Source organism: Fistularia commersonii, chromosome 21 (genome assembly GCF_037954325.1).
Source record: "Fistularia commersonii isolate RoL2024-O1a breed Wild chromosome 21, RoL_Fcom_v1.0, whole genome shotgun sequence".
NCBI lineage: Eukaryota > Metazoa > Chordata > Actinopteri > Syngnathiformes > Fistulariidae > Fistularia > Fistularia commersonii.
In genome coordinates, this window is record NC_141304.1 from 10,247,119 (window position 1) to 10,274,350 (window position 27,232).

At 41.4% G+C, this 27,232-nt stretch overlaps 1 protein-coding gene across 1 annotated transcript; it reads left to right on the plus strand.

Moving 5' to 3' along the window:
• Window positions 1-6,020: 6,020 nt before the first annotated feature.
• LOC147222251 (3'-5' exoribonuclease HELZ2-like) lies at window positions 6,021-25,546 on the plus strand. The gene is made up of 18 exons (XM_086168189.1): window positions 6,021-6,197; window positions 9,327-9,434; window positions 10,517-11,031; window positions 11,104-11,712; window positions 11,837-12,635; window positions 12,717-12,792; window positions 12,890-16,280; window positions 16,364-16,449; window positions 16,556-16,693; window positions 16,771-16,920; window positions 17,009-17,153; window positions 17,239-17,355; window positions 17,726-17,918; window positions 20,988-21,134; window positions 21,811-22,020; window positions 22,106-22,262; window positions 23,172-23,339; window positions 25,051-25,546. Exons 1-18 carry the CDS (start codon window positions 6,060-6,062, stop codon window positions 25,164-25,166), a joined length of 7,263 nt encoding a protein of 2,420 aa, XP_086024315.1. The 5' UTR covers window positions 6,021-6,059; the 3' UTR covers window positions 25,167-25,546.
• Window positions 25,547-27,232: the final 1,686 nt, after the last annotated feature.

Here is a 27,232-nt window from a genome sequence, read left to right on the forward strand (position 1 = left end):
TTTGATCACACAATACCTGGAAACAGTAATACTGATAATTATTACCATCTACATGTCTGGAGGTGAAAGATACTTTGCATCCCTGTGTGGTCGATTTTTATGGATTTTTTATTTTTTTTTTATTGCTTTTGATTTTTCGCCAACACTCGAATAATATTTTGGTGATTTATTCAAGATTAATTATAACATTGGCTGATTTTTTTTTATAGTCCCGCATCAATGTTAGTTTGCATTGTAGTAGTTGTCGTTTAATACATGATTTGATAGATTACACAACCATACTGACAGAAGCCCCTGTATTGCTTTTGGCCTTCTGCCTCTAACAATTGACCTTTCAAAAGAATCAACCTCTCAAATCGAAATTTAATCCGAATTTTAGTGGAAATAGAAAGTGATGATAATAGAAGGGTGTGTTGGTGTGGCGGTATAGTAAGGAAGTAAGGGCTATTAAAACAATCGGCTGAGACTTTTCTTAGGAAACCGAAAGCCTGGGGAAACATAAATTTGTATATTGTCGCAGGACTGTAGGGGGTGGACTTTGGTTTCATTTTCTTGAAAAACCCTCCCACTGATCATTAGCGCAGAAAAGGAACTTGAACTCAGCCTTCACCTGATAGCAAAGAGGAAATTATCTGTGATGTTTATTCGTTTGATTTTCAGAGCATGAAAAGTGTATTTTGCATAAAAGGAAATGCGGACAGCGTGGACAGAGCATCAGGTTGCAGTCAGTGTTTCGTTTTCCTGCAGGAAGACTACATAGGTGTTGCGTGTGTTTGTCGTTTTACGTGCGTGTGTCGTGGAGGAGCGTCCCTTTGCAAAAAATAAAAAAATGCATGTGTGTGTACGTACGTGCGCGGGGGGGGGCGGGGCTCCATGGTGACGTCAGTACGAGGAAACGAAAGTTACCGGACGGAGCGAATCAGTTTGATGTGGCCGTTATTTTCCTAATCGCTCGGATCGTAGAAGCGACACCCAGGATCGTAGACTTCAGAACACCAGGGATCGACCTTTTTCTTCTTTTAAATCTTCTTCTGGACCCCTTGAGCGGTGAGTGTAGGCGGGCGGTGTGATGCTGCTGAGCCGGGATGTTTCCCGTCCGCGTCGGCTGTCATGGGCGCGTCTTCCGGACCCGCGCTGGTTGGAATCCACGGTTGGGATGTTATTGTATCGATGTTATTGCTTATAACAACTGGATTAATTTCAGTGTTTACCTTCGTGTAATACTCATGTATTTCTTTTCTAGTAAATTATACTACTTCTATTACTACTACTAATATTACTAATGATGCTATTTGTCGTTCAGCGGATGAGAGGGTGATGTTCGTGACGACGGGGTAAAAGTACTTCACTTCCTTGTGAATATGTCATATTACATAATAACTAAGTAGTAGTGATCTTTTACTGTGCGAGAAGCTATTCAAGTATTTACAGTTGTAATTTTAATCAAAAAATACCTGTTTGTTGTTGCGTTGCATCTTAGTAAAGGTGTGACAGCAGCAGGCCTGGGTATAGTTATTGCCCCAATAACTATCAATCTATTAATATTTTTATGGTTAGTGTGTATTCCAACACTTCCACCGTGGTAGCTTATCAAGTATCTACCTACATATACTGGAAAACAGGTGGTATAAAATAAGAAGCCTTAATGATTGATGAGAATGTGAGTCTGATAACTTCTTAATGTTCAATCTACTATTCACTTCACTCACAGAGCCAGATGTTGAATGATGATGTTTTATTTGCAATATAATTTTATTCTTTTTCTGTGCTTTATTTTTTCTCTCTTAGACCCTGGGGCAACATTGGATGAACATTTTAGAAACATTCAAACACATTTGCCATTTGTCTTCGAAAACCTTAATCTTAAAATCTTAATCTTAACTTGTGTCTGACTAAAACCAAACCTGAATTCTCAGCCCTTCCGGCTATAATGAACAGAGTCATTACCACTTCCGTTTTCTGATCGGTAAAATATGTATTAAACAATATGTCAGCTAGTAGCTCTAAACTTGCAGGTATTTTATCAACTCATGACCTCAAACTTGTCTGTCCGGATTGTGCTGTAAGGAAGGAAGAGATCACATACCAGTTAAAACCATGTTGCCATCAATGTCCACGCAATATCTTGCTATGCAGAGCCATAGGAGGAGACAAATGGAGGCCTGTGTTGAGGCGTCCAGAATTTCCCACTCCAAGCAAGTATGCTGTATGTTACTTCTTTAAGGAGGGATTTGGATGCTCAAAGCATTTAAACCGATGCACCTTTGCAAGAAGCAGTGAGGAAGCAGCAGTGTGGAACTTTGAAAAGACTGAGAAGTTAAACCACCTTTCTCTGTTATATCTTATTGCTCAATATGAGGGAGGATCTGTTGAGAGCGCTACCCCCGAAGCTATCAACAGCCTCCTGAAGATTTTGGATTTGAAGGTCGTTTGTGACATGTGCTGTGTAGAAAAGGAGGAGATAACATATGCCGTAAAACATGTTAATCACAAATGCAAAAGAGATCAGATTCTAACAAAAGGCAAAACGTCAGATAAATGGAGGCCTGTGTCTGAACGGCCTGTACACGGAAACTTTGGCCGAAATGTCAGTTATGAAGTGTGTCATTACTTTTCGGAGGGAAAAGGTTGCACACAACACGGGCAGAAATGCACTTATGCCAAAAGCCATGAAGAGGCAATTATATGGAACTACCTTAGAGAACACAAAATAGATCAAGACAGCTTGATCGAACTCATAATCGAAACCGCGCCATGTGTTGCGGAAACACCAGAAAGCATAGCGCAGAGCATACTCAAAGAGTTTACCGGGGAGTTCATCGAGCTTTGCCGGGACTGTTTCCATGAATGTCCACAAAAGCTGACACCTAAAAGGTGGAATGATACGTGCGCAGCAGATGCCGCTCACACCTGGGTCCCGGTCTTAGTTTATCACCTGTCCGAATATAGCAGGAAACACATCTACAGTCAAGTTCGCCCTCTTCCTCAAAACTGCCAGTTTGACTACTGTAGGCATGTCCATCAAAACAAGCCCTGCTGGCACAAGGCAGGACACTGTAAGTCAGCGCAGAGCGAGGTGGAGATGGCGGTGTGGAAAGCAGAGCAGAGCGGGCCCTCCATTCGGTCCCACCTTCTGCAGTTTAGCAGGCGGGGGCCGATGCAGCCCAGACAGACCACTATGTACTGCAAGGTGTGCCTCCTTGTCCTGAACTCTCCAGAGAGCTTCTTCAAGCACTGCTCCTCTTCTGAACACGCCCAGTTACTCTCTGATGACACCACCACCAAGTGGACTGGACGGCAGCCTCCACACAACCGCAGAGCTGAGTTCTGGATGTGTGAAAGGTAAACACAGCCCACAGTTATCTTCATGTTTTCTGCAGCCAAACCGTTGATTCATTCATTTATCGTACCTTTTTTTACCAAACAAAAGTTCTTTCACCGCAAAGTTTTTCTTGCCTATAATCAGGAGCAACAGGTCGAGCAGTACAACATACACATACCCAGCCCTAGTTGTCAACAGTCATTGTATGATATCAAGAATATCTTGTTGGAGTGGAAGAGTCATTAAAAACTGGACATGCCTGAATTTTTGCAGTTGCTCACTAAAAAAAGAACACTAACAGCACAAAGTCCAACATATGGCCACCGTGCCCGGTTCCATGTTCAAAGGATCATCCCAAGTAAGCCTTATTAAGTAGGTTTTTGCTGTATACTGGGGTGTTAAATGGCATATTTGCTAAGTGTCTTGATGCCGTGGTACTATAATGATACACTTATCTGTAGGCAGACATCATCATGTTTGTTTTTTTAGAGGTGCTTTTTGAGAGGTGGGAGTTTGACGAACAACAGTGCAGACTACAAAAACATACTTCAGCATTGGATCAGGAACAGGAAACTCAAACTGAGACTCACATTCATCTGTTCTCTGCTTGGGCTTTGATTGTTCTTCGTGATGGATCATGGGTCCATGAGATGACGAGAGTTTGTCTTCCTGAAAACTCAAAAGGGCAACCTGTCCTTAACTATTCATCTTCAACTGTTCAAGAAAGTATCTTGTAGCAGGAAGGTTGTCATACTTGGTTACTTCTACCATAAACTGTCTGGATGGAGTTTCCTTGTAAATCTTTCAGTTTCATTCTCCCAAATCTTCCCTAAATATTGGATTTATTAGGTTTAGTGCTGACATACAGCAATCCCTCAGCCTAGGGGTGGGCAAACTACGGCTCGCGTGCCACATCCAGCCTGTTGTCCTTTTTAATTCGGACTGCCAAAGATTGGTACAGAACTCGTGAATGATTGAATGATTGGATCAATATGGGAGCTCAAACAGGAGATTATTTCATTTTTGGAGCTGCTTGAGGACACTTGAGAATTTTCTTGAGCTGAATGACACAGATTGGCTTTGTGATTTAGCCTTTACTGCGGACAAACTGACACACATGAATGAGCTGGACGTGACGCTACAAGGGAAAAACTGGTTTGTCCATCAAATGCAAGCAAACGTCAGAGCCTTCAAATCCAAGCTGGTTTTATTTTCAAAGCAAATGCCAGACAAGTCTGATATGTACTGTTGACAAATGCGTTTTTTATATGTATCGTCTCTTGTACTGAGCCGGCCTGCCTGTCAAATTTTAAAAGTCAATGCGGCCCCTGAGCCAAAAAGTTTGCTTACCCCTGCCTTAGCCCCTTATGATGGGTCTTGTTTTACCTTCTAAAATCAACGCCACAACATTTTTACTTGAAAATGTCTAAATATGATACTTTCTCACTGCATCTATTAAATTTTAGGACAGTTACTGAACTACATCAATGTACATAACTGTGAGGAATCTACTATGCTTCACAACAGCAACCTTGCCAATGTCCATAAATAGGTAACATAGATAGGCATCACCATGAATTGTATAAGATATCTTTGTCACTAATATTCACTGGGTATAGTATACTTCACAAACCCCCCCATAGCTTTGCTTTGATAATGGGTATTAGAAGTCATTTTCAGTTACTTCTTGATATATTGCTGATGAGGTTTGGCAAACTAGAAAATTGTCTCTGAAGCAGCAGATGCCTCCATGAAACTTTCATTTAAAGTGAAGGCAATCCCCAAATCAATCCATGTTGCCAAAATAAATGTTTCTTTTCTCACTTGTATTCATTCCTTCTCTGCCAATATCATAAAATCTCTTTAGTATACTGTACAACATACAGTTATGGGTGGTGTTAAATATGAGTTGTCATAGCAATCCAGCAAAATACATTTACAATTATCTATTGGCTTGGTGCACAAGCCCATTAAAGGGAGTTCTCAGAGCTAATGCGGCGGGGACAGGCTTTTTTTTTTCTCAGGCAAAAAGCAATCAGATCCCATCTATACTGACAGATATGCTGGTTCACTTGCTAATATAAAAAGCATGTTGTAGGATGGATGTTCTAGTCTTGACAGATGTTTTGTTTTTTTTTTTTTTCAAATGCTGTGCTTGAGATCGGGGGCAAAAGTATTGACCAGTCCTAAAGCCTGCTGTTGGTTCATTGAAAACCCTAGATTGCCCAGATGTGTGAATGATGTAATGAATGGTTGTGTCTCTACATAACTGACTTGCAACTGGTGAACCTCACCTCTCACCCAATGGCCGCAGCCCCCCCGCGACCCTGAGTGCAGGATAATGGGTGTAGAAAATGAATGGATGAATGAATGAGTGGTTGGTTGCAAACTTTTCAAAACAGAAGGCGGCCCATCACATGCTGTATATTTGAGGACCACTGTGCTACACTAATCTTCCAGATGAAGGGGGGGGTCACCCTTTATTTCTGTTAAAGCTGTAACGAGACGTCCTTTAAATCCCAGGTTATGGAGTTAAATTTTATGTCACGTATCGCCCTGCCTTTTAATGGGGGAGTGGACCTTCAATGGTAGTAAGTTTGCATTTACCGCAGATTGATATGCTGTTTTTGTTGTGACAAAGAGGTAGTTTCTGAAACTGCTGTATTAACTGGAATTGTTATTTCATCCTAGGCCGCAAACATGTGAATATGGTAACAATTGCCTGAAAGCTCACTCAATGGAAGAACTGCAGGAGTGGATGATGCGTGCTAAACAAGAGGAGGAGCACAGACACAATGTTGCAGCAGAGGGTCTCATGGGTTACAGTGACAAGCTCTTGGAGGAATACAAAGACAGTGCGAATGAAGTGTACATTGTGAGTACAGCTTAACAGTTTGTTTTTTTTCAGCATCAGTTTTCCTTGATGATTTTTCATAAAGTAACGTGTTTATTTGCAACAACTGTTACGTTGTTTCTCCAGAATTAACCTTAACTCTTCCTCAAAGTCATTGCTATGCAAAAGTGCATCTCATCAAGATTTCTAATCCCGCTGTAGACCAACTGTTTATTATTGGTTTGACTTCAGTTTCCTCCTGGACACTTGTGTTTTGAGTTACACAGGGACACCTGACGTGGGCTAAAATTTTCCAGTACAATTGGAAACTGAAGGGTTCTTCTGGTGGTTTGATTGTGCAGCCTTCTAAAGCACTAACCAGCAGATCAGGGCAATATCTACTGTGCATTTACTGGACCAGACTTTGTTGTCCCGGTGTTCAGATGTGATCCAAGAAAAATGTCACAGTGGTGAGGAACTGATCAAGCAATGAATGGTTTATTTAAAAATTAAGAAAAACTCTTAGGAGATATCCCGGGCCCAAATTAATGTCACCCCAGGGGGATTGTTTGCCCTCCCTAGACATCCTCTGATGCGCATCCAGTTGTATTGTCAGATGAGGATGTTTTGGCCCCGCTCTGAGGGACAACGGGTGATATATACCACTATCTCGATGGTCAAGGTTACTTCCCAATAAGGAGTTGTTTTTCACACTCTTTGGAAGTGGGCAGCCAGGTGTGCCAGGCTGCGTCTAGGACTTGGCCTTGAGATACGTCATGGATAGTGTGCGATGGTTGTTAGTGGAAAAATAGAGTTGGGTGTACCTTTGTCATCACATGATGTGTTCCCACATGTGAATTTTAACAGTACTGATATACAAATGAAATGTGATATTAAATTTGCTTCAAATGTCTTTGTATATAACACGATAAGATAATGAGATGGTTGAGCGAACCCTACCTCTTGGTGATTTTGACAGTGGGGACTCATGTGGAGTCATTGCAGCACTTGATGCACAGAACATAGGAAGAACTGAGTAGAACAGATGGTTTCGAAAAGAGGGCGTAATTGATGCAAATGGTGCGGGATCTAGCATGTTTGTTATTCCGCCAGACGACTTGCATACCCTCACCTCTATAAAAAAACGTACTGAATGAAAGCAGTACGGATACCAGATGCAAGGAAATGCTGTTCACTGTTCAATGCAATGAGACATCCCATAGCATGGTGTGTAACCTATGATTCCAAAAGAAAAAAAACAAAAATTAATTAAGAAATATATATATATTCAAAGAACCATTTCCATCTAAGTGCTGCAAATGTGAGAAGGGTTAAGATGGGGTGCAAATGAAACAATAGCACACATTCAATTCAATTTTTCTGGTTATTGTGTTGAGAGGGAAGTGACGGGGTTAGAGCCTTCAAATCAACCTGCTGCATGTTTTTGGATTGTGGGAGGGAACAGGAGAACCCGGAGGAAGCCCGCGCAAACACGGGGAGAACATTGAACTCCACAGGGGAAGGCTCTTGTCTAGATAAAACCGTAAATCTTCCTGCTGTGAGGCAGAAGTGCCACCCAATGCGCCAATACGCACTATTTAATCGTCTTGAAAGATCAAATACTGTCTCACTGAAGACAAAGGCTGCTCTTATTTCAAATAGGTTATTAGTTATGATTTATTTCTTCAACTGCAGAATTAGTCCAAGCAGACATGAGACCTTTTTAAAGAAACCAAGGGCTCACTCTTCTTGGCTAGTGCTACCATCTAGTGTTCTTACATGCCTATACAGTATATATATATATATATATATATATATATATAGATAGATAGATAGATAGATAGATAGATAGATAGATAGATAGATATACATACATACATACATACATACATACATACATACATACATACATACAGATATACAGTTCATCCACACCAGACTCTGACATCTGTGTCTTAGTGCGCTGGTGTTCAGACATGTTGGAAAAGGAAGGGGCCAGCTCCAAACTCTTCCTACAAGGTTGGGAGCATGGATTTGTCCAAAATGTCTTGGTATGCTGAAAGACTTTCTCTCACTGGAACTAAGGGGCCAAGCCCAGGTTCTGAAAAACAACCCCACACCATAATCCTCCCTTCACCAAACTTCATACGGGGCACAGTGCAGCCAGACAAGTACCGTTCTCCTGGCAAATACCAAACCCAGACTCGTCCATCAGTTTGCTAGATGGAGAAGTGCAATTTGTCACTCCAGAGAACGCGTCTCCTCTGCTCTTGAGTCCAGAGGCGGCGTGCTTTACGCCACTCTATCTGACGGTTTTCATTGCAATTGGTGGTGTGTGGTTTGGATGCAGTTGCTCGGCCATGGAAATCCATTCTATGAAGCTCTCTGTTCTTGAGCTAATCTGAAGGCTCATGAAGTTTGGAGGTCAGCAGCAATTGACTGCAGAAAGTTGGCAACCTCTTTGCACTATGCGCCTCAGCATCCGCCGACCCGTCAGTATACGTTGTCTACCACTTAGTGGCTGAGTTGATGTTGTTCCCAAACACTTCCATGTTCTTATGATACAGCTGACAGTTGACTGTGGAGTGAAGAAATTTCACGACTGGATTTGTTGCACAGGTTGCATCCTATCACAGTTCCACGCTGGAATTCACTGAGCTCCTTGGTGCAACCCATTCTTTCATTAATGTTTGTAAACAGTCTGCATGCCTAGATGCTTGATTTTATATACCTGTGGCCATGAAAGTGATTGGAACACTTGATTCTGATCATTTGGATGGGTGAAAAAATACTTTTGGTCATATAGTGTACATGTATATACACACACACACATATGTGTGTGTGTGTGTGTGTGTGTGTGTGTGTGTGTGTGTGTGTATACAGGTGCAGATTTTTTTTGTGAAACACTAAAACATTTGTAAAATTAAAAAGTACAGGAAATTTGAAAAGTTCACTTACAGATTCATACATACTGCTGGCATTGAACTGTGTCTTTTGCGCAGGATGTTCGTTGACTTCTTCTGTCCTCCTCTCGTTGCCCGTGACCATTAATGATACCCCTTTTCCCGTCAAACATGTATGATTGGTGGTTGGTTTACATTATTTACTTCCTTAGATTGATGATTAACTGTACCAAATTTGTGTCTTTCACTAAATTTGTGGTTGGAGCAGTTGTCAGAACAAGTGGATGATGTCATCATCTCATGCAATAATGATTTAACTGTGGAATGTGAAGAGACTCAGGCAGAACTGCAGTGGACATTCACAGTTGAGACAGAGGTAAGTTTTGCATTTATATGTATTTGGCGAAGGCATGAAAATTAATAGTGTTTGCTTGTGAATTCCTTCAAAAAAGGTCAATGCCCTAATATCAAAATTATTCAAAATAATAGGTATTATTAATTTAAAAGGGGAACTAAATAAATAAGTATATATATATATATAAATTAAGAATAAGAATTAAAGATATACATATATTTCTTTAATTCTCTCTCTCGCTCTCTCTCTCTCTCTCTCTATATATATATATATATATTTCTTTAATTTTTCCGTCTACATTAGGCACCCTTTTCACCATTAAATATGGTTGATAGTCTTTAAAACCATTGGAAAATACTATCGTCAAATTGACGATGGATACTTTTTTCAGGTAGCCATTAACTTCAAATGAGGTAAATATATCACAATCAGGGGCAAAACTAAAACTTTTTTCCCTACATTTTGTATTTTTCCAAGTTTCAAAACTTCAACCATCAATGCTCCTTTGTGAACTCTGGGCACTGTAGGAAAGTCCTTCTTTTTGTCCCTAAATTAGCTAGTTTCTCTACCTCATAGACTTCATCTTTGATGAAAAAAATCATCAAACATTGTTTAGGTTTGTTGTTTTTTTTTTATAGATTTTGTTTTTGTATATACTTGTCTATATTTCTTTATCTTATAAGTTCTTATAATGGCCTCTTGACAACCCCTAGTGGGTTTTATTGGCTCCTCCTGCACATTTCTTCTATATGAGTAATTATTTTTTCATTATTTTTATCCACCTTTCTTTCCCATCTATTGGTGCCATTTTTGCAACTGTACTGTCGGGAACTTTAAATCCAAAAGGTCAAGGATCAACTATTATAAGCAGTAAATAGGATTCAGTTCTGAAAATCACATTTCAGTTACGCGATTGTATGGACTATTTACAAAATATTTCATGGGCCCCCTCAAATAAGATATTCAGCTTGTCTCTGGAATTTTTTGGTGGAAAAACTAACCTGGAATGAATTATTGTCATCTTGCTTGACTCTAGAACTAAAAATAAGCTACAGACATTATGTGATAGTTTGCTTGACTAACATGGTTGTGTGTGTATGCAGAGACAGCTTTTGCACGTGGCACTTTTGAAGCAAGAGCCGGGAGCATCCTTCTCTCTTGATGACCACAGCTCTATCCCCTGCGTCTACTCTTCAGGTGGATGTTTTCGCAGTGGTGACACAAGCTATGACATCACTGTGTTGTTCGCATGCATCAACCCAGGTCAATATGAGCAGTGGTTAGTGCTAGATTTTGATATGAGGCCAGTCCTTTTACGGAAACTCAGAGTTAGAGTGGGCTTGCCCCTTTTGGATGACACTGAGCCACCAACTTTGAACCACGCTGTTGCCATTAAAAATGGTACACGCTGGCATCGTGGAAACAGGATTCTCATCCGATGTTTAACAAGGACAGAAGATCATGAGATGCTACTGAAAAAATACAAGCCACCTCAGACAAACATTCTGTATACATCTTCGAAGAACACTGAAACACAACTAAATCCAACGACCTACAAAGAAATTATGCACCGCTTTTTGTACAAAGAGGAACAAGCCGAGGATGAATTTATTTCAAGGTAATGTATTTATGTGTTTTAGCTTTTCGAATATGGTTCGGAAATTCCATTTATTCTTCTCGTTTCTTTTAGACTAAGTGTCTGTGGAGAAATAACGACATTGGATGAACAATGTGACATGACAGGAGGGCTTACCTGTGCTCTGTCAGTGCCCTATAGCCTCACACTGGACTCCTCTGGGGGACAGGCACTAAAACGAAGTGTTCAGTCAGCTCTCATAGCCCCCGCCTCGACAAGTGACCATAATACAAAGGTCTATGAAGCTCGGATTCTGCATGACAAAATGTGTGAAAACCAAATGTTTTTGCACCTGTCGAAAAAGTGCTGCATGGATCTTTCTCTCAAAAGCAATGAGACCTATCAAATGGAGGTTCAGTTTCAGCTGGACCGCGACAGCTTCTGCATCATGCACAGGGCTATAGACATGCTCCCTGATACAAAAAGAGTGCTGCCAGACCTCCAGACTTGTGGGGTTCCTGAGTACAGAATCACCCATGAGAAGCTGTCTACCAAACAGCAGTCAGCTGTTAACTTTATCCTGGGGAAAGTTCAGAAACTCACAGCACCACTTCTCATTTATGGACCTTTTGGAACTGGGAAAACATTCACACTTGCTACAGCAGCTAGAGAGCTTTGCAAGCAGGCTGGCAATAAAGTGCTAATTTGCACACACACCAACAGGTGCGAACTGTTTATACTCTAGTTGTGGTTGTGTGCATGCCTGCATGTTATGTGTTTGCATATATACACATTATTTATACTATTAAAATCTTTTGTTTTTTGTTTTTTTTTTGTTCCCACTTAGTTCTGCAGATCTCTACATCAGAGACCACCTCCATCCATTCATTGACAAAAACAATGATGAAATCAGACCAATTCGAATCAAAGCCGGAAAGCAAGGGAGAGCTATCTTTGCCACAGATGAGATCACCTTGAAATACTGCCTCCTTTCCAAAGATTGCCAGTCTTTTCAGCTACCAACAAAACCTGTGCTGGATCAGCACAAAGTCATAATAACTACCACAAGAATGGCACGACATCTTCAAGACCTTAAGCTACCAGACGGCTATTTCACCCACATTCTAATAGACGAAGCCTCCCAGATGCTGGAATGTGACGCTTTGATACCCCTCGGGCTCGCCGGGCCAAACACAAGAATTGTTTTGGCTGGCGATCACATGCAAATGGGACCCAAGCTTTTCTCAGTGGATGATTATCACCGTTCAGACCAGACAATCCTCACTCGCTTGTTCCACTATTATCAAGGCCAAAACTGTGAGGCCGCTCAAAAAAGTAGAGTGATTTTCAGTGAAAACTACCGCTCAACCAAAGAAATTGTGGACTTTGTATCCAAACATTTCTACATCGCCAAGCATGATGTTGTCAAAGCTGTCGGCAACATTCCAGCTCCTACAAGTGGCCATTCCCTTCAGTTCCACTATGTTAGGGGAGAATGCGTCTTGGATTCTGCGTCTCGATCTTGGTATAACAAAGCCGAGGTTTTTGAAGTTGTTAAAGTGGTGAAAGAAATACTTGCACTGTGGCCATCGACCTGGGAAACCAAGAGCCAAGACTCAATGTGTGTTTTGTCTGAGGGACTTCAGGTAAAAACTCTTTTCTATTAATTTTCAAACATACTCAAAAGTGTTGTAGTATTCTTATTTGACTTGTTTATTTGTTCACAGATTCATCACATACGAAGAGCACTTTTAAAAAAAAATTTAGGAAACATCTCTGTGGAGAGTCATGCAAATGTGCAGGGTGATTATTTCTTTTTGTCACACATCTTTGGCATTCACCTCTCATTTGTGGTTTGTTTTAAGTAATAACAGTAATCCTTGTCTCGATATGTCAACAGGCAAACAGTTCAGGGTAGTCATAATAGCGACTGTGCAAACACGCGACAGCTTAAAAAGTTCACACCTACATGGTCTGGAGATGTTCAACGATGTTCGCGTCCTAAATACTACCATGACAAGAGCTCAGTCCCTGGTAGTTGTTGTCGGAGATGCTGCGGGCCTTTGTTGCTTTGGGAGATGCGCTGCAGTATGGAAGAGCTACATAGACCACTGTATCAGCAACAATAGTGTTGCACCAAAATATTTCTCCAACGATTTCTTTGAAAGAGATATCAAGGAAACAGCAAGGTTTCAAAAGCCGGAGCATGTGGAGGAGGCCAGCAGCCACAGTGATACAATCCTTCAAGAGATGAAAGATGCGTACGAACAGATGAAAACGGAATATAGTTCCGATGAAGACGGGTTGGATTTTCAAGACTCTTATCACAGAACAGGAGAATCATACAAAGCCATAGATGCTGAGAGAAACCTTTTGGAGTTGTGCCAAAAACAACCAGATAAGTTCAAACAGGGAAAATTAGTTCGACAAACCTTCAACAAAGGTTATGTTATACCGGTTGATAACCCAACCAAAAGCATTGAAATCAAGACCATGGCCAATCTGGGCCAAGCCTTCAGTGGAGATAAGGTGATCGTACAAACCAGTCCAATAGCAAAGGTGCTAAGGGTTACTGAGATAGCACAATCTGCCCGTCTACTATTATGCAATCTTGAGGATGAAGATTACTGTAAGACGGAGAGAACGACATCCGAGTCACATTTTATCAAAAGAAAGATGATACCCATTATTAGGAGTGCACCTAAAATATGCATACTGATCAGTAAGAAAAAACGCTCATCCATTCCAGTATGGCACCAAATGGACAATTACTGGTTAATTTCACATTTTCATTCTTTGAATCAAAATTCCAGCAAGTCATTTGTTTTTCAAGTTCAAGTGATTAACTGGAGAGAAGACTGTGTGTATCCACTGGGGAAGGTCATGGATGTCACTAAAGTTGATTACTCCCTAGATGCTGGACTAAGACTCCTGAAACATGAATTCGAAGTCAAAGAGTGGGAGTCAGATGATTCAGATGATTCAGATGACTGCCGTCTTGAAAATATCAATAAGGAACTCAGAATAGACGAGACAAATGTTATCACTTTCACTGTTGATCCAGAACAATCAAAAGACCTGGACGATGCCATTAGTGTCAGGGACGTAGGAGACCACTATGAGTTGGGAATACATATTGCAGATGTGGCCAGCTTTCTCTCTCCATCTAGCAAATTGGACAAGTGTGCCCAAAAGCGTGGCACTTCTTACTACTGCCAAAGTCAAGACCCAACGCATATGTTCCCCTCAAATCTGAGCACAGGGAAGTTCAGCCTTTTGGAAGGCAAAGATCGTAGGGTGGTTTCATTGATTGTCACGGCAGAAAAGAACACCCACAAAATGACTGAGAAGCCATATTTTCAGCTTTCACTGATCAACTCAGACAGCCAGATGTCTTATGAAGATGCAGAGAAAGTAATCACTGAAAGATATAGAGACAGAGACAGATTTGATACAGTCAATGACTGTGTTGCAGTGGCTTATCATTTTGCAAGAGAGCAGAGGAAACTGAGACTGAAAGAGTGGCCGTATGCTCAGCCTGATGATGACAGAGTGGCTGGGAGACGCAAAAGCCATTTGATGATTGAAGAGTTGAATATGTTCTTTAACATTCAAGCAGCTGAAAGACTGACTCATTTTGAAAAAACAAGGAATTACACCCCCCTTCGCTGTCAGAAAAATCCGGATAACAACAAACTGATGGAATTTAAAAATAAATGGGAAAAATATATCCCACTGTCTTTTTGCGTGCGACATAGAGTCGAACATGAAAACCAAATCCCAGAACACAAGAACTTCCGCATACTTAACGAAGTGTGGAGGGATATCCAGTCAGCCATTGAAGCAGATGACATGGACAAAATGTTGGACCTGATCGCTGCAGATGATATTCACCCTCTGCTGGAACCAGTTGTGGAGGGTTTCAGAGGGTGTCTCAGCAGAGCTTATGTCACTCGAGCCAACTCTTCACCAGAAGAACCCGTAGGCCACTATTCTGTGTGCAAGAAATTTTACACCCAAGCTTCCTCACCAATCCGGAGGTACATGGACATCGTATTGCAGCGATTGTTACATACTTTTATTTCTAACAGCCATATTGATTATAAAAGGAAAGAAATTGACGCATTGTGCAAAGAATTTCAACACTCCCTCCAGAATGCCAAGAAATTTGAACAAAGCACTGAGCAAGTTTACTTTGCAGTGAGCATGAGAAAACAAAATGCTCCAAAGCTGGCAGTTGTTTCAACTGTAGATCCTGCTGAAGACAGTTTTACCCTTTTTTTCCCTTACAACAAGAGCCTGTTTCCGAGGGGTGTAGCAGTCATGTACAAAGATTTACAATTAGAGGATATACCGACTTGCGATCAAGTAAATCTTTGCACTCTGACGTGGAGGAGAAGAATCTATGCAGCCGATCAAATGCAAATAAAGCAGGAAATAAAGAGGCTGCAAAGATGCGGCCCCTTCATTGAGCTACCGATGGTTGAGTGGAAAGAAATCATTGACGCACTTGATGAAGAGGACTGGGAGCTTGCAAAGATGCTCTTGAGAGAAAAAATGCAACAAATGGAGAACCAAGATCCCCATGATGCTCCTCAAGCCAATACTGCATCACCGGACACAGAAGATGACTTTGTTGACATCGCCCTCATGTTGCAGCCCGGCGACACACTTGAGATACAGATGACGTGCAAAATGGACAAACGATGCCACATCGTTCCCGCTGTTCAGTTGTTGAACATCACACCCATGTTTCAGATTTGTGTGGACCATGTACAAAGTCCTGTCCTCTGCTTCTCTAACATGGCGAATACTCCGACCAAATATTCTTATCATACCACCAGTGATTACATTAACATCTGGAAACCACTGTGTGAAATGGAATCAGTCTCAAATGCAGTGGAGGACAGTGAGAGCATACTGATCGAGAACCTGGAGGTAATCTTCAAGAAAGGTGAGAGGGAAGACATGCTAAAGGGAAGTTTCTCTTTACCTCAGACATGGATGGAGGAGTGGGAAATTGAGTGGAACCTTTCAGGGTCTTTACTGTGTATTCGGAAAAGAGGTTTACAATCAACTCTGGAAAATTCCACACAAGTGGACCCGAAAGAGTACACCTGGGTGGCCCACGGAGTCATAAATAAGTTGGAAAAAAGTAAAAGCCCTAAAAATGAGATAACTAAAGTGGAGTTCAACGTTAAACACCTCCCAATGGAAACCATTCCTGACTGTGTATTTCAAACACAAACGTGTTTCGCAGTTGAATTCATCCCCAAGCTCGTGCCGGACATGTAAGTGTTCACAGCGTCGCTTGACTGATCAATTTCCTCAAACTGGAACTTAACAACATTTAACTTTTTTTAATTTTCCAAAGACGGAAAGAAATTGCTGTGAGCAGCTTGAGTAAAGCATGTGACCTTGTCAAGAGAATAGCACTTGGGGAACACATTCCAGGGGAGAGTAAGTCTATAATTGATGACTTTTCAATTCCATTCTGCATTCCTTAATAGAGCTTGCAAAAAATGACCATGTATGACATCATATATTTGTTATTCCCCTCACTTAGGAACAAAATGCAGTGTTGGGAAATGGACAATCATGAAAAAAGAGCTACCAAAAGGACTGCCAAAGCTTAATGACAGTCAGTATCGTGCTGTGGAGAAAGCTTTAAACAAGACTTTCACAATCATACAGGGACCACCCGGTAAGCGCGCTAACTTTTTTTATACTTCAAATGTCCAGTCGTAGTTTTGATTAAAATTATTTGACAATGTTTACTAGGCACTGGGAAGACAGTGGTCGGAGTGTGCATAGTGGACTGGTTGGTTGAAATGAACTCCGAAAATCCAAGTAAATCTACCGATGCAACCGACAAGAAGGATATTGTTCTATACTGCGGCCCATCCAATAAGTCTGTTGATGTTGTTGCAGGCAAGTTACTCTGTGCCTAAGATTTGCTTTCTTTGTTATTATGTGTTGAACATGTGCTTGATGTTTGTCCAATCGTATTGTGATGCAGAGTACTTGTTGAAGTTTGGTGACAAACTGAAGCCTCTAAGGATCTACAGCCAACAAGTTGAGATGATCGACTATCCATATCCCAATTTCCACCTTCATTCATCCTCAAGGACCCTCCGAAAAGATCGCGCCAAAAAAGAACTTCTGTAATTGCCATATCAACTTTTAGTGTTCTCTTTGAATGTGTCTCCATCATGGTTTCTTAATGTTATCCGGTTTACCTGGTTTTAGGAGCATTACTCTACATCACCTTATGCGAAAGGAGCAAAATCCTCACTCACAAGAGATAAAACAATATGACGAACGTATTGCGAAAAAGGAAAAGTTCACCGCTGAGGAGGTGAAAACGTGAGTAACTATGCAATTTTGATTTAACAGATGCGAAATATGAAAGTGAATATTTAGTGCATTTATTAAATGTATCCTACTTGCAACGCTATGCATAGATAGGACTATTCAGTTGTCTCATTAAAACAGTTTTACTGTAAGTACCTGTATACTTAAAAGGAGCATTAATATTTCTCTTAATCTAAAATATAACCTATATAAAATAGTAATTATTAAGTTATTGTATCAACAAAGTCAATGATTCCTTTGTTAATCATTTATTTTTTTATTATTGCAATGAAACACTTATACAGGGATGCATATTCAGTGGTACAATAATTGAATAGTAGATTGCAAATATTGTAACCCTATGGACTGGTTTTCTTCCCAGGTACAAGACGCTTCTCAGGGACGCCCGTGAACATGAACTCAAACAGCACAATGTTATACTGTGCACTTGCACGCAGTCGTCCTCCCCAAGCTTAACCAGGACGGTCAATGCCCGACAGATTCTCATTGATGAATGTGCAATGGCCACTGAACCGCAGACACTGATTCCACTCGTATCCAACGTCCCTGAAAAGGTTTGCTCGTCATTTCTCTATCAGTATTCCATGTCCACATTCCACGGTACTTTCCTTTATCGTTTTCATAACGTAATATTTCTCAAAATTAATTCCAGTTCAGTAGCTCTCCTGATACTTCTCAGCATATGCTTTAATTTACAAAAGTGCAGTACTTTCATCTATTGATGTGTTTCAGTATAAAACAATTAAGCAGTTAGCCCAAAACATATTTTCATGATTTTTCAAGAGCATTTCAAAGGATGTTATGCTCTACAAACTTTTCCCCACAGGGCTTAGCTTTGAAAATAAAAGGTACATTTTTGGCAGCATGAGGAAAGATAACGGACGCGATGGCGGGTTCAAACTTTATTCCTCCACTCCTTAACCAAACTAACAATGGAACACATTGTGCCGGAGAACACATGGGACATAAACCATGTCCCTTGGCTAACAGTCCTCTCGGCTGAGAGGCACTGCCCTTACTGTCCGCCTCGATGCCTCTCCCTCCCCGCCAAACACCCAGAAGGAAACAAATGAGTCTCTCACTGGAGGCTTGAGCAGCCTACCCTGCCGACTGTGACTGTGTCATCCATCCAAAACAGTAGGAGAATCAGAATGTTGCAAATGTGGAGGCACTACCTGGGTCCTTGAAGAAAAACGACCCCAACAGGGAACCTGGGCTGGAAACACAAATTCATCTGCCACCCTGTGCGGCGGTTTAAGGCTTGCCAGTATTATCTCCTCCCTATACCCGCCCATATCCAGCACAAAATGCTTAGGGCCTGTCTCAAGAACCCGTAATGGGCTATCGTATGGGGGGTAGAAAGGTGAGCGGTTAGCATCATGTCGCACAAAAACCAAACGAGCTGACATGAGCTCTGCAAGCACAAAAGACTAGTGAATGGGGCCTGGAACCCGAACGCTGTTGGTCAAAGAAGGATGAATTACTGGACGAGGTGGAGATGCTGCGCTCTAAGGCACAAATTCTACTGGAACACAGAGCAGCTGACTGAGAATGAGCTCAGCAGGCGATCTGTCAAGGTCCATCTCGCCAAGTCGCGAAAGAGTGACCTTCCAGCAGCAACCGTAAATGACAGGTTGCCCGGTGCAGGCCAGCAACTCCCGGTCAAAAACGCTGTATTTGCACTTACTATCTCGTAGCTTGCTGCTAAGAAATGGAAGTGGTTGCCACGCCTTCACCACCCACTGATCAACCAGCACCCCCATGGCCATTCAAATATTTCAAATACTTTATTTGTCCCCCGGGGGGATTGCTTGGCAAGGAGGGCTGCGTTAGCCAGGCCGTGCTCAGTCCCATCAAAAGCCTGGACACATTCAGGAGTCCAGGCAACAAGGTCATCTGCCTTCTTAAGGTGTAGAGCCTCGTAAAGTGGCTGAAGGAGGTGGGCGGACAAGGGAGGGAAGAAATGGTTATAAAAATTCACCAAGCCTGAAAACTCCTGCAATTCCACCACCGCTTGCACCTTCGAGGGCAGTAGTACTGCACCTTGCAGTGACCCAAGAAGTCAATCACTGGCAGTCCAAACTGAAACTTGGCCAGGTTAACTATCAGACAGTGTCAACCTGTGTCAGACTCTGCAGATGCTCTTCAGATGACAGGCTACTTGCCAATATGTTGTTGAGATAAATAAACACAAAGTCAAGACCACGTAACACTGAGTTCACCAGCCTCTGAAAGGATTGTGCCCCCTTCAAGCTAAAAGGCATGCACATGAACTCAAAAAGCCCAAATAGGGTGATCACTACAGTCTTGGGCACATCCTTTGCATGCACGGAAACCTGATGATAGCCGTGCATCAGGTCCACCTTTAAAAATACAGTGGTACCTGCCAGCCATATGGAGAAGTCCTGTATGTGGGGGATGGGGCCGCTGTCATCCCGGTCACGTTGTTCAAACGGCTAAAGTCAACGCCGGCCCACCAAGACCCGGCAGCCTTGGGCACCATGTGAAGTGACAAGGCCCACGGACTGTTGGACCGCCTCACTATCCCCAGACACTTGATGGTGGCAAACTCCTGTTTAGCCGTGGCCAATTTTACTGCATCGAGGCACTGCGCCTGTGTGAAAACTGGCAGTCCCACAGTGGGAATGAGATGCTCTACACCATGTTTAGCAACTCCGGTAGAAAAGGCAAGTCTTAGTGAACAAGGAAAAATCTGCCAGAAAACGAAAAAAAAAATAACACGATGCTAAAAAATTAGCGTGTGTTAGCGGCCTGACTCCCCCTGTCACACAAGGGAAGGTGGTGAAAGACACCGCATCAATAAAACGGTGGTTTGTAACAGCCACAAGCGGACCATCAGCACACAGAAAAATCCGCACTGATAATTGGAACAGTAATGGAGGTGAATACCAAAAGAACCACCACCTTCATCCGGTTCTAGCCGGGATACCATTTTGTCCACGAGATCCATGGCCATCCCGTTGCCAAAACTGTTCAGAGAAAGGAAGCTGTCTGCCCTTTCTGTTGCAAACAGGAGTCGTTTGAGGGCAACGTATCAACCTTGTTGCCGTGGGGGGGTTGCAACAGCTGCATGGTGCGCCGTATGGCCAGGACAACCGAAAAGTATCTTGAGTTGTCCGGGAAAATTCTACAAAGGTGAAAAAGGGTTTCAGTATGCTGGAACCCAGAGGCCGGGTCGCAGTGCCAGAACTCCAGAAGCTTCACAGCTGTGGTTATAACGGCCAGCTTGGGAGTTGGAGCGACATGGCTGAAGTAGTGGATTCACATACTTCGTCTGAGTCAGACAGGTTCAATACAGGGTCACAGATGTGGCAGGACAAGGAAAGATAACAGAGATGAAGGCAGGTTCAGACTGACACCAAACTGACAAAGGAACACATTGTACCAGAAAACACCAGGGACACAAGCCACACCTACCGGCTAAAAGTCCTGTCGGGTGAGAGGCACCGCCCCTAGTGTCCGCAACATTTTCAGGGTTTTTGGTTTTTGTTTGGTTTTTTACTTCAATTGAGATCTGAGTCGGATTAACTGTCGCAGGATAAATTAAAATTCTATATTTAGCTTGATTGATGTCAAACTCTTATCTGCCTTGTCGCTCTAAGGTTATCTTGATAGGTGACCACAAACAACTGCAGCCTGTCGTGAAGAATGATCATGTGAGGAAGCTGGGGATGGCCAGATCATTGTTTGAGCGCTATTATAAAACACATGAAAAGACTGCAGTGATGCTGGACACACAGTACAGAATGGTGAGCATACTGAATACATTTTTAATCATCTGATAAGGCAGACATCCTCTACTTTTTTAGAGTACCGTTTGAGGTTCTATACCACTCAAACTTGAAAACACTTGGTGTGTATCATTCTCCTCAAATGGGTTAACAGTATGGATTTATCATAGCTGCATCAGCAACAGGATTTGCACCTGTTTTCTTAGCTGAGTGGGTTAAAACTTGGCTTTGAAACCTCACTGATACTTTTGCTAGTTGAAAAATAATGGCTTTAGCTTTGTTCTCGTACAGAAATTCCAGGTTCGCTAGGGTTAGGAAAGGGGTTTAAGGGGTTAAATCACCATCAGCAAAGAACTGATCCTAAAAATTGTATATCTGAAGTACTGTAAGAGATAGAGCAATGGAAATTAGACCTACGCCCACAATGGCTTGGATGGGCTCCCAAGCTTGTCCAACCTTTGGTTGGAGTTTTAGTGCAAGGGTTAGGGTTAGGGCTAAAGCTAGGTTTGGGATTAGGATCAGTTTAGGGTTCGGGCACTGGTAAATGTGGGCTTTCCATTAGTACCGGGACCAAGTTTTTGCGCCATTAAGTAGATGTCACTAGTTTCCCTATTTCCTAGTTGTGTGTGCATGCCACAACTGCAGAAATACTGTATTGCTATTAAAAATATAAATATATTTCATCACCCCTTAGCATGAGCAGATATGCGAGTTTCCGTCAGAGACCTTTTATTATGGAATGCTGAAAACTGGGAGGGAGCAACCCAACACCGTCCTGTGTATTGAAGGCAGAACATCACCAATTGTTTTTGGCCACATCCAAGGAAAGACCATATGTCAGGTTACCAAGACAGCCAAAGGCAACTTCAACTCCAAAATAAACAATGAAGAAAGAGACAAAGTGGTACAGTATACACTCACATCTGCTATGTAACACTCTTTGATGGATTTCATTAGGTGTTTTGATTACTTTCTCGTTTCTTTTGCAGATTGAATTAGCTGAAAAGCTGGTGAAGAATGCCCAGGTCAAACAGCAAGCCATCGCCATTCTGTCACCCTACAATGCCCAAGTATCAGAAATCAAAGCGGGGCTGGAAAAAAAAGGCTTGACTGAAATTAGTGTTTCCACGATCACAAAAAGCCAAGGTAATTCTTAAACTGTCCTTGCTTTAACAACCACAAACTTGCCAGGGGAACACACCCCTGTGTGTGATACTCAGCTCTTTGAATATCCAACATCTGCCAATGCAAATTTGCCAACTCCGCAATTTGCAAAACTTTCACACTTGTTGCTATCACAAGCGAAAGATGAAATCACTATTACAGGGAGTTGGTTGACAAACTGTCAAACGTTCCTGGTTTAGTGTGGCTTCATTTAACCGAGATGTTCGTCCCCTCAGCACAAAGCAACCTGAATTTTTGATGAGAAAATGAATTTGATACCATGATAGATTAGCCACGGTGAGCATCATTGGCTGTTCTGATGACAACATTCACCTCAACAAGCCATTTTCCAGCAGCGCTGCAATCGCGTTTGGGAGAATCCAATTAACTGAATGACACATACAGAAATGACAGATGGCTTTTTCAGTCATGTGGGGTACATCCTCGCCCCTGATTATCTGCATTGAAAGCCACTGAAACCAGCTTGTAAGGCTGCTTGTTGTTTAGAGGAATTAAAATGTATTGCTGCTGCGGTTTTTGGAATGAATCAGCCATCATACAATATTCCAACTATCCTGTCCCTGTTTACTCGCGACATCTGTGGTACGTGGTATGAATTAATTTGATATTTTTCTCATCATATCTTCACTGATACACCAGCCAACACAGTGAGCAAATGACTCATGGGCAAATTCAATAGAGTATTGAAGCGTTAAAAATTTATATTTTCCTTATTGCGTTTTTTTATAATTGTTGGGTTCGACACAGTGTATTAAACGCAGCTCTCAGGGCACACTTGTATCAAAAGCCTCTGGGTTATTGAATAAATGAATATTGCCTTGATAAAAGAAAATGGACATGTTTATGTAACAAGAACATTTTGCCTTGCAGGAAGTGAGTGGAAATACGTCATCATATCTATGGTGTGTTCACTACCAACTGAGGAGATTAAGTGTGAGCACGAAAGTGGTTGGATGTCCAAACATCTTGGCTCTGTAGCTTATCCAACCCAGATCAACGTGGGCATCACGAGGGCCAAAGAGGGACTGTGCATCATCGGTAGGTAGCATCAAAAACATGGTTTTGGTGAAGGGGCGGGACATTCGAGGGATGAAATACTGCCTGAAAGCTGGTGTGTTGATTTACAAGTCCATGAGATGGGGTTTCCAGTTCATTGCAAGGCAAAAATAATGCTCCATTTGCACAGAAGGGACTTTCTGCAGTTTCTAGAACCTTTTCAGGAATAAGGCTGTTTCTTAGTGCATTTGGACAGCAGAGGAACCAGGGACCATGGACCTCTTAGCTCCATCTCTGAAGCAGGGCCTTTTTACGGTTCCATAGGAACTATTTGCAAATGACATTGTGATCTCTGATGAGAGCAGGGAACAGGTTGAGGAAAATCTTGAGAGGTGGGGATATGCTTTGGAAAGGAGAGGAATGAAGGTAAGTTGTAGCAAGACAGAATATATGTGTGTGAATGAGAGGAACCCAGGTGGCAGGGACAGGGAGTGGAGATCAAGAAGTTGGGAGGATTTCAAAGACTTACGGTCAACAGTCCACAGCAACAGAGTGTGGAGAAGAGGTAAAGAAACGGGTTCAAGCAGGTTGGAATGGGTGGAGGAAAGTGTCAGGGGTACCATGCAATAGAGGACTATCAGCCAGAATGACACGAAAGACACTGGTGAGACCAGTGATGCTGTTTGGTTTAGAAACAGTGACATTGACAAAAAGACAGAAGGCAGAGCTTGAGATAGCAGAGATGAAGATGCTGATGTTCTCTTTATGAGTGACAAGAATGGATAGGATCAGGAATGAGTCTATCAGAGGAAGAGCACTTGTTGCATGTTTTGGAGAGAAGGTCACAGAAGCCGGACTGAGATGGTTCGATCATGTATAGAGGAGGGATAGTGAAAATATTGTTAGACTGATACTAGAATTGGAGCTGCCAAGCTTTATGGACGTAGTGAGAGAGGATATGAAGTTAGTTGGTGTGAGAGAGAATAGGGTTAGATGGAGAAGTTCGATTCACTGTGACGAACCCTGATGGGAAAAGCCCAAAGGAAAAGAAGAATAAGGTGACAAAAGGTGCCAAGTGATTGGTGAAATCACATGTCCATTACCAGATACTTGCGGGGTGTAGAGCACCATTTTTAAAAACAATTGTGGTCACTGGTCAGCTATTTTCTTCCAACAAATGGAAAGAACAAGTGAGAAATGGGCAGAAGAGAGGTCCAAGCTCTTCTGGCCTCCTACACCACAGAGGGGTCTTGAAGGCATGCAGCGGAATATGAATGTTTTCAGTATACTGAGTAAAGAGTTAGTTATCTGTGGGGGTTTTCACACAGCGAAGCAGTGCAGGGGCGAACTTAAAAGCACATCAACCCATTTGAAAGTCCATGGTTATTATTCCCGCTATGTATAACATGAATGCTGTCGTAACCTCTCTCTCCATGTTGTCCTTGTCTTCCTCTTCTTTGATTTGTTTTTGAGCATGGGGATTATGGTACGCATCACAGAAGCGTTTGTCACACCGATCACAACCGTCTTTCCTTACTGGCAATGGAAAACAAAAGGTTACCCCTGTAGGACGGTAGTTCCCGAAACAAAAATTCACACCGGACAGTTCTTAGAGCTGTATTCTAAAGAGACTTTTCTGGCGCTGTCTGTAATAAAGTGGCTGTTGTTTCTGTTTCATGGTGATTTAAAAATCATTGTAAATGTATTTGTAAATGTAAAAAATGTAAATGTAATCTTGTATTTTCTCCCCAAGGGAATGAAGAGTTGCTGACCTACTGTGAGACTTGGCGGAAGCTCCTACAACATTACAGGCTTCATAGGGCTGTTACAGATGCAAAAAACATTTCCATTCTTCGGTCAAAAAGCTGATCTGCCTCTGGATTTAAACTGATACCACTGCATTAATGTGACAACATTTACAGTGTTTTTTACCCCCTTCTCCTTTTTATACATCAAATATATTTTTCGTTGTTTTTGTAGCAAATGTTTTGTATCATGTGATAATATAAAGATACTGGTCAAGCAAGTCGCTTTTCTTGTACACAGATAGCATCAAGTTTTTAAACGTGTCCCTGTATGTGATTTAAAATTCTGTCGGACTTATTGCTCAGAGTATCGGAGCCTCCACAAAAAAATATTTTTTTTATGTGATGTTAGTAAAATGACATGCCAATACAAGGATAAATACTTTGATAAAAAGTCTTAATAATGGAAGCTACAATGGCTAAAAATAAATGATAAAAACTTGAGAACATTTGAATTGCTTTGATTGATTTTGAAAAGCCACCTAAATCAAACCGCTAACTTCCTGCTCCTTTCTGCATCACATACAGGAAGTAGTTTTGCCTTTTTGCAGTGCATCAGATCAGCGCTGGCACTGTCAGAATCAAAGCTTTGAAGGCATGAAATTAAAATGAAGTAAAACCAAACAACATTCCACTCCCGTTTCCTCAATTCAACACAGATGATGTCTCTCAATAAACACATTTTGTTGACATTAAATCACCACCTCAATCTTTTCTTTTCCCTTTTAAATGTATGATTTCTCTCTGTACTGTAATTTTAATTCACATGGGATATTTTTTGTGAGATCTTGATTAAAATGATAATTATAAAAATTTAATTAACGTGGCACTCTTGTCAGTACAAGGGCTTTATCTGAACTTAGTGAGGAAAAAAATATTTAGTTAGCCACCAATCGTGCAAGTTCTCCCATTTAAAAAGATGAGAGGCCTGTAATTTTCATTTAACCTACACAGTAAAAAAAAGGGTTGAAACGTTTTTAGTTATACCAATCAACAGCAGAGGGCAATAGTGTCCCAAGTTTTTTAGAGCAAAAGGATATCCAATTAAATGCAGCATTCAATCCGTTTACCAAATGTCTTCAATGTGACGCAGTACTATTATCATTTATATACATTAAACTTATTTATCTAAACATATGATCGTCACTGTCCTTTGAATGGATAAATTAAATTACTATATTTTAAATAATCAGTTGAATTTTTGTTTTCTTCTGGTACAAAATTGAATCCAAATATTATATTGATCGGTACTTTTAAACTTGTTAAATTCGAAAGTCAGATTATAGTCGCTGATTATTTAAGCACTTTCAATGCCTTCATAGAAAGAAATATATATTTCTATATTTCCTTCTTATGGAATCACATCTGCGTTAAAGGCGTTGAACTGAAATAACTTTTACTCCTGAAACTAAAAGACAGAGATTCTTTTAGATTTGTAGACAAACAATCTCAAACAATGGCTTAAGATTCGGTTTTAGTCATTTAAAATGTCATTATTCTTTCTTCTTTTATTTTTTTCTGATTCTTGTTGGTCATCTTGTACTTAATGATATATGTATTTATGTTTGTATGTATGTACACACAGTGCAATTTTTTTAAAGTAGGATCTTAAGCCATTGTTTAAGAGCGTTTGTCGTTCCCTCGGCATGACGTCATATGCGCAGAGCGCATGCCACAACATGTGCCCGGGCGTACGAGGACGCACGCACGTGAAGTACCACGCTGGACGAGAACAGATGGGAGAGACCATCAGCTGGCATACGGTGGGGGGAGAGAGGTAAATACATCGCAATGAAATAAGCGTCTTTTGAAAGATTGCAATGCTGGGTTCATATTTTGCTAAATTATTGATAAATGATGGTATGTTAAGAAAAATGTTCAATCTTATGTTGAACCTTCGACGAATAAGTCTTATCTGGTTTGAAAGAAGCGAATATTAGCATTTACGTCGCTCATGATAAAAGATAAATCATTTTTCCCCAAAATTTTAAATATCCTATATTAATTCTTGTTATTAAGCGTTGAAGAACGTCCTCCCCGTAAGCAAAATACTTTTGCATTTTTCAAACCATACTTCGAAACCCCATGTTCTTTAGACATGGTGCGGCTGAACTCTGCCACCCCGCGCCC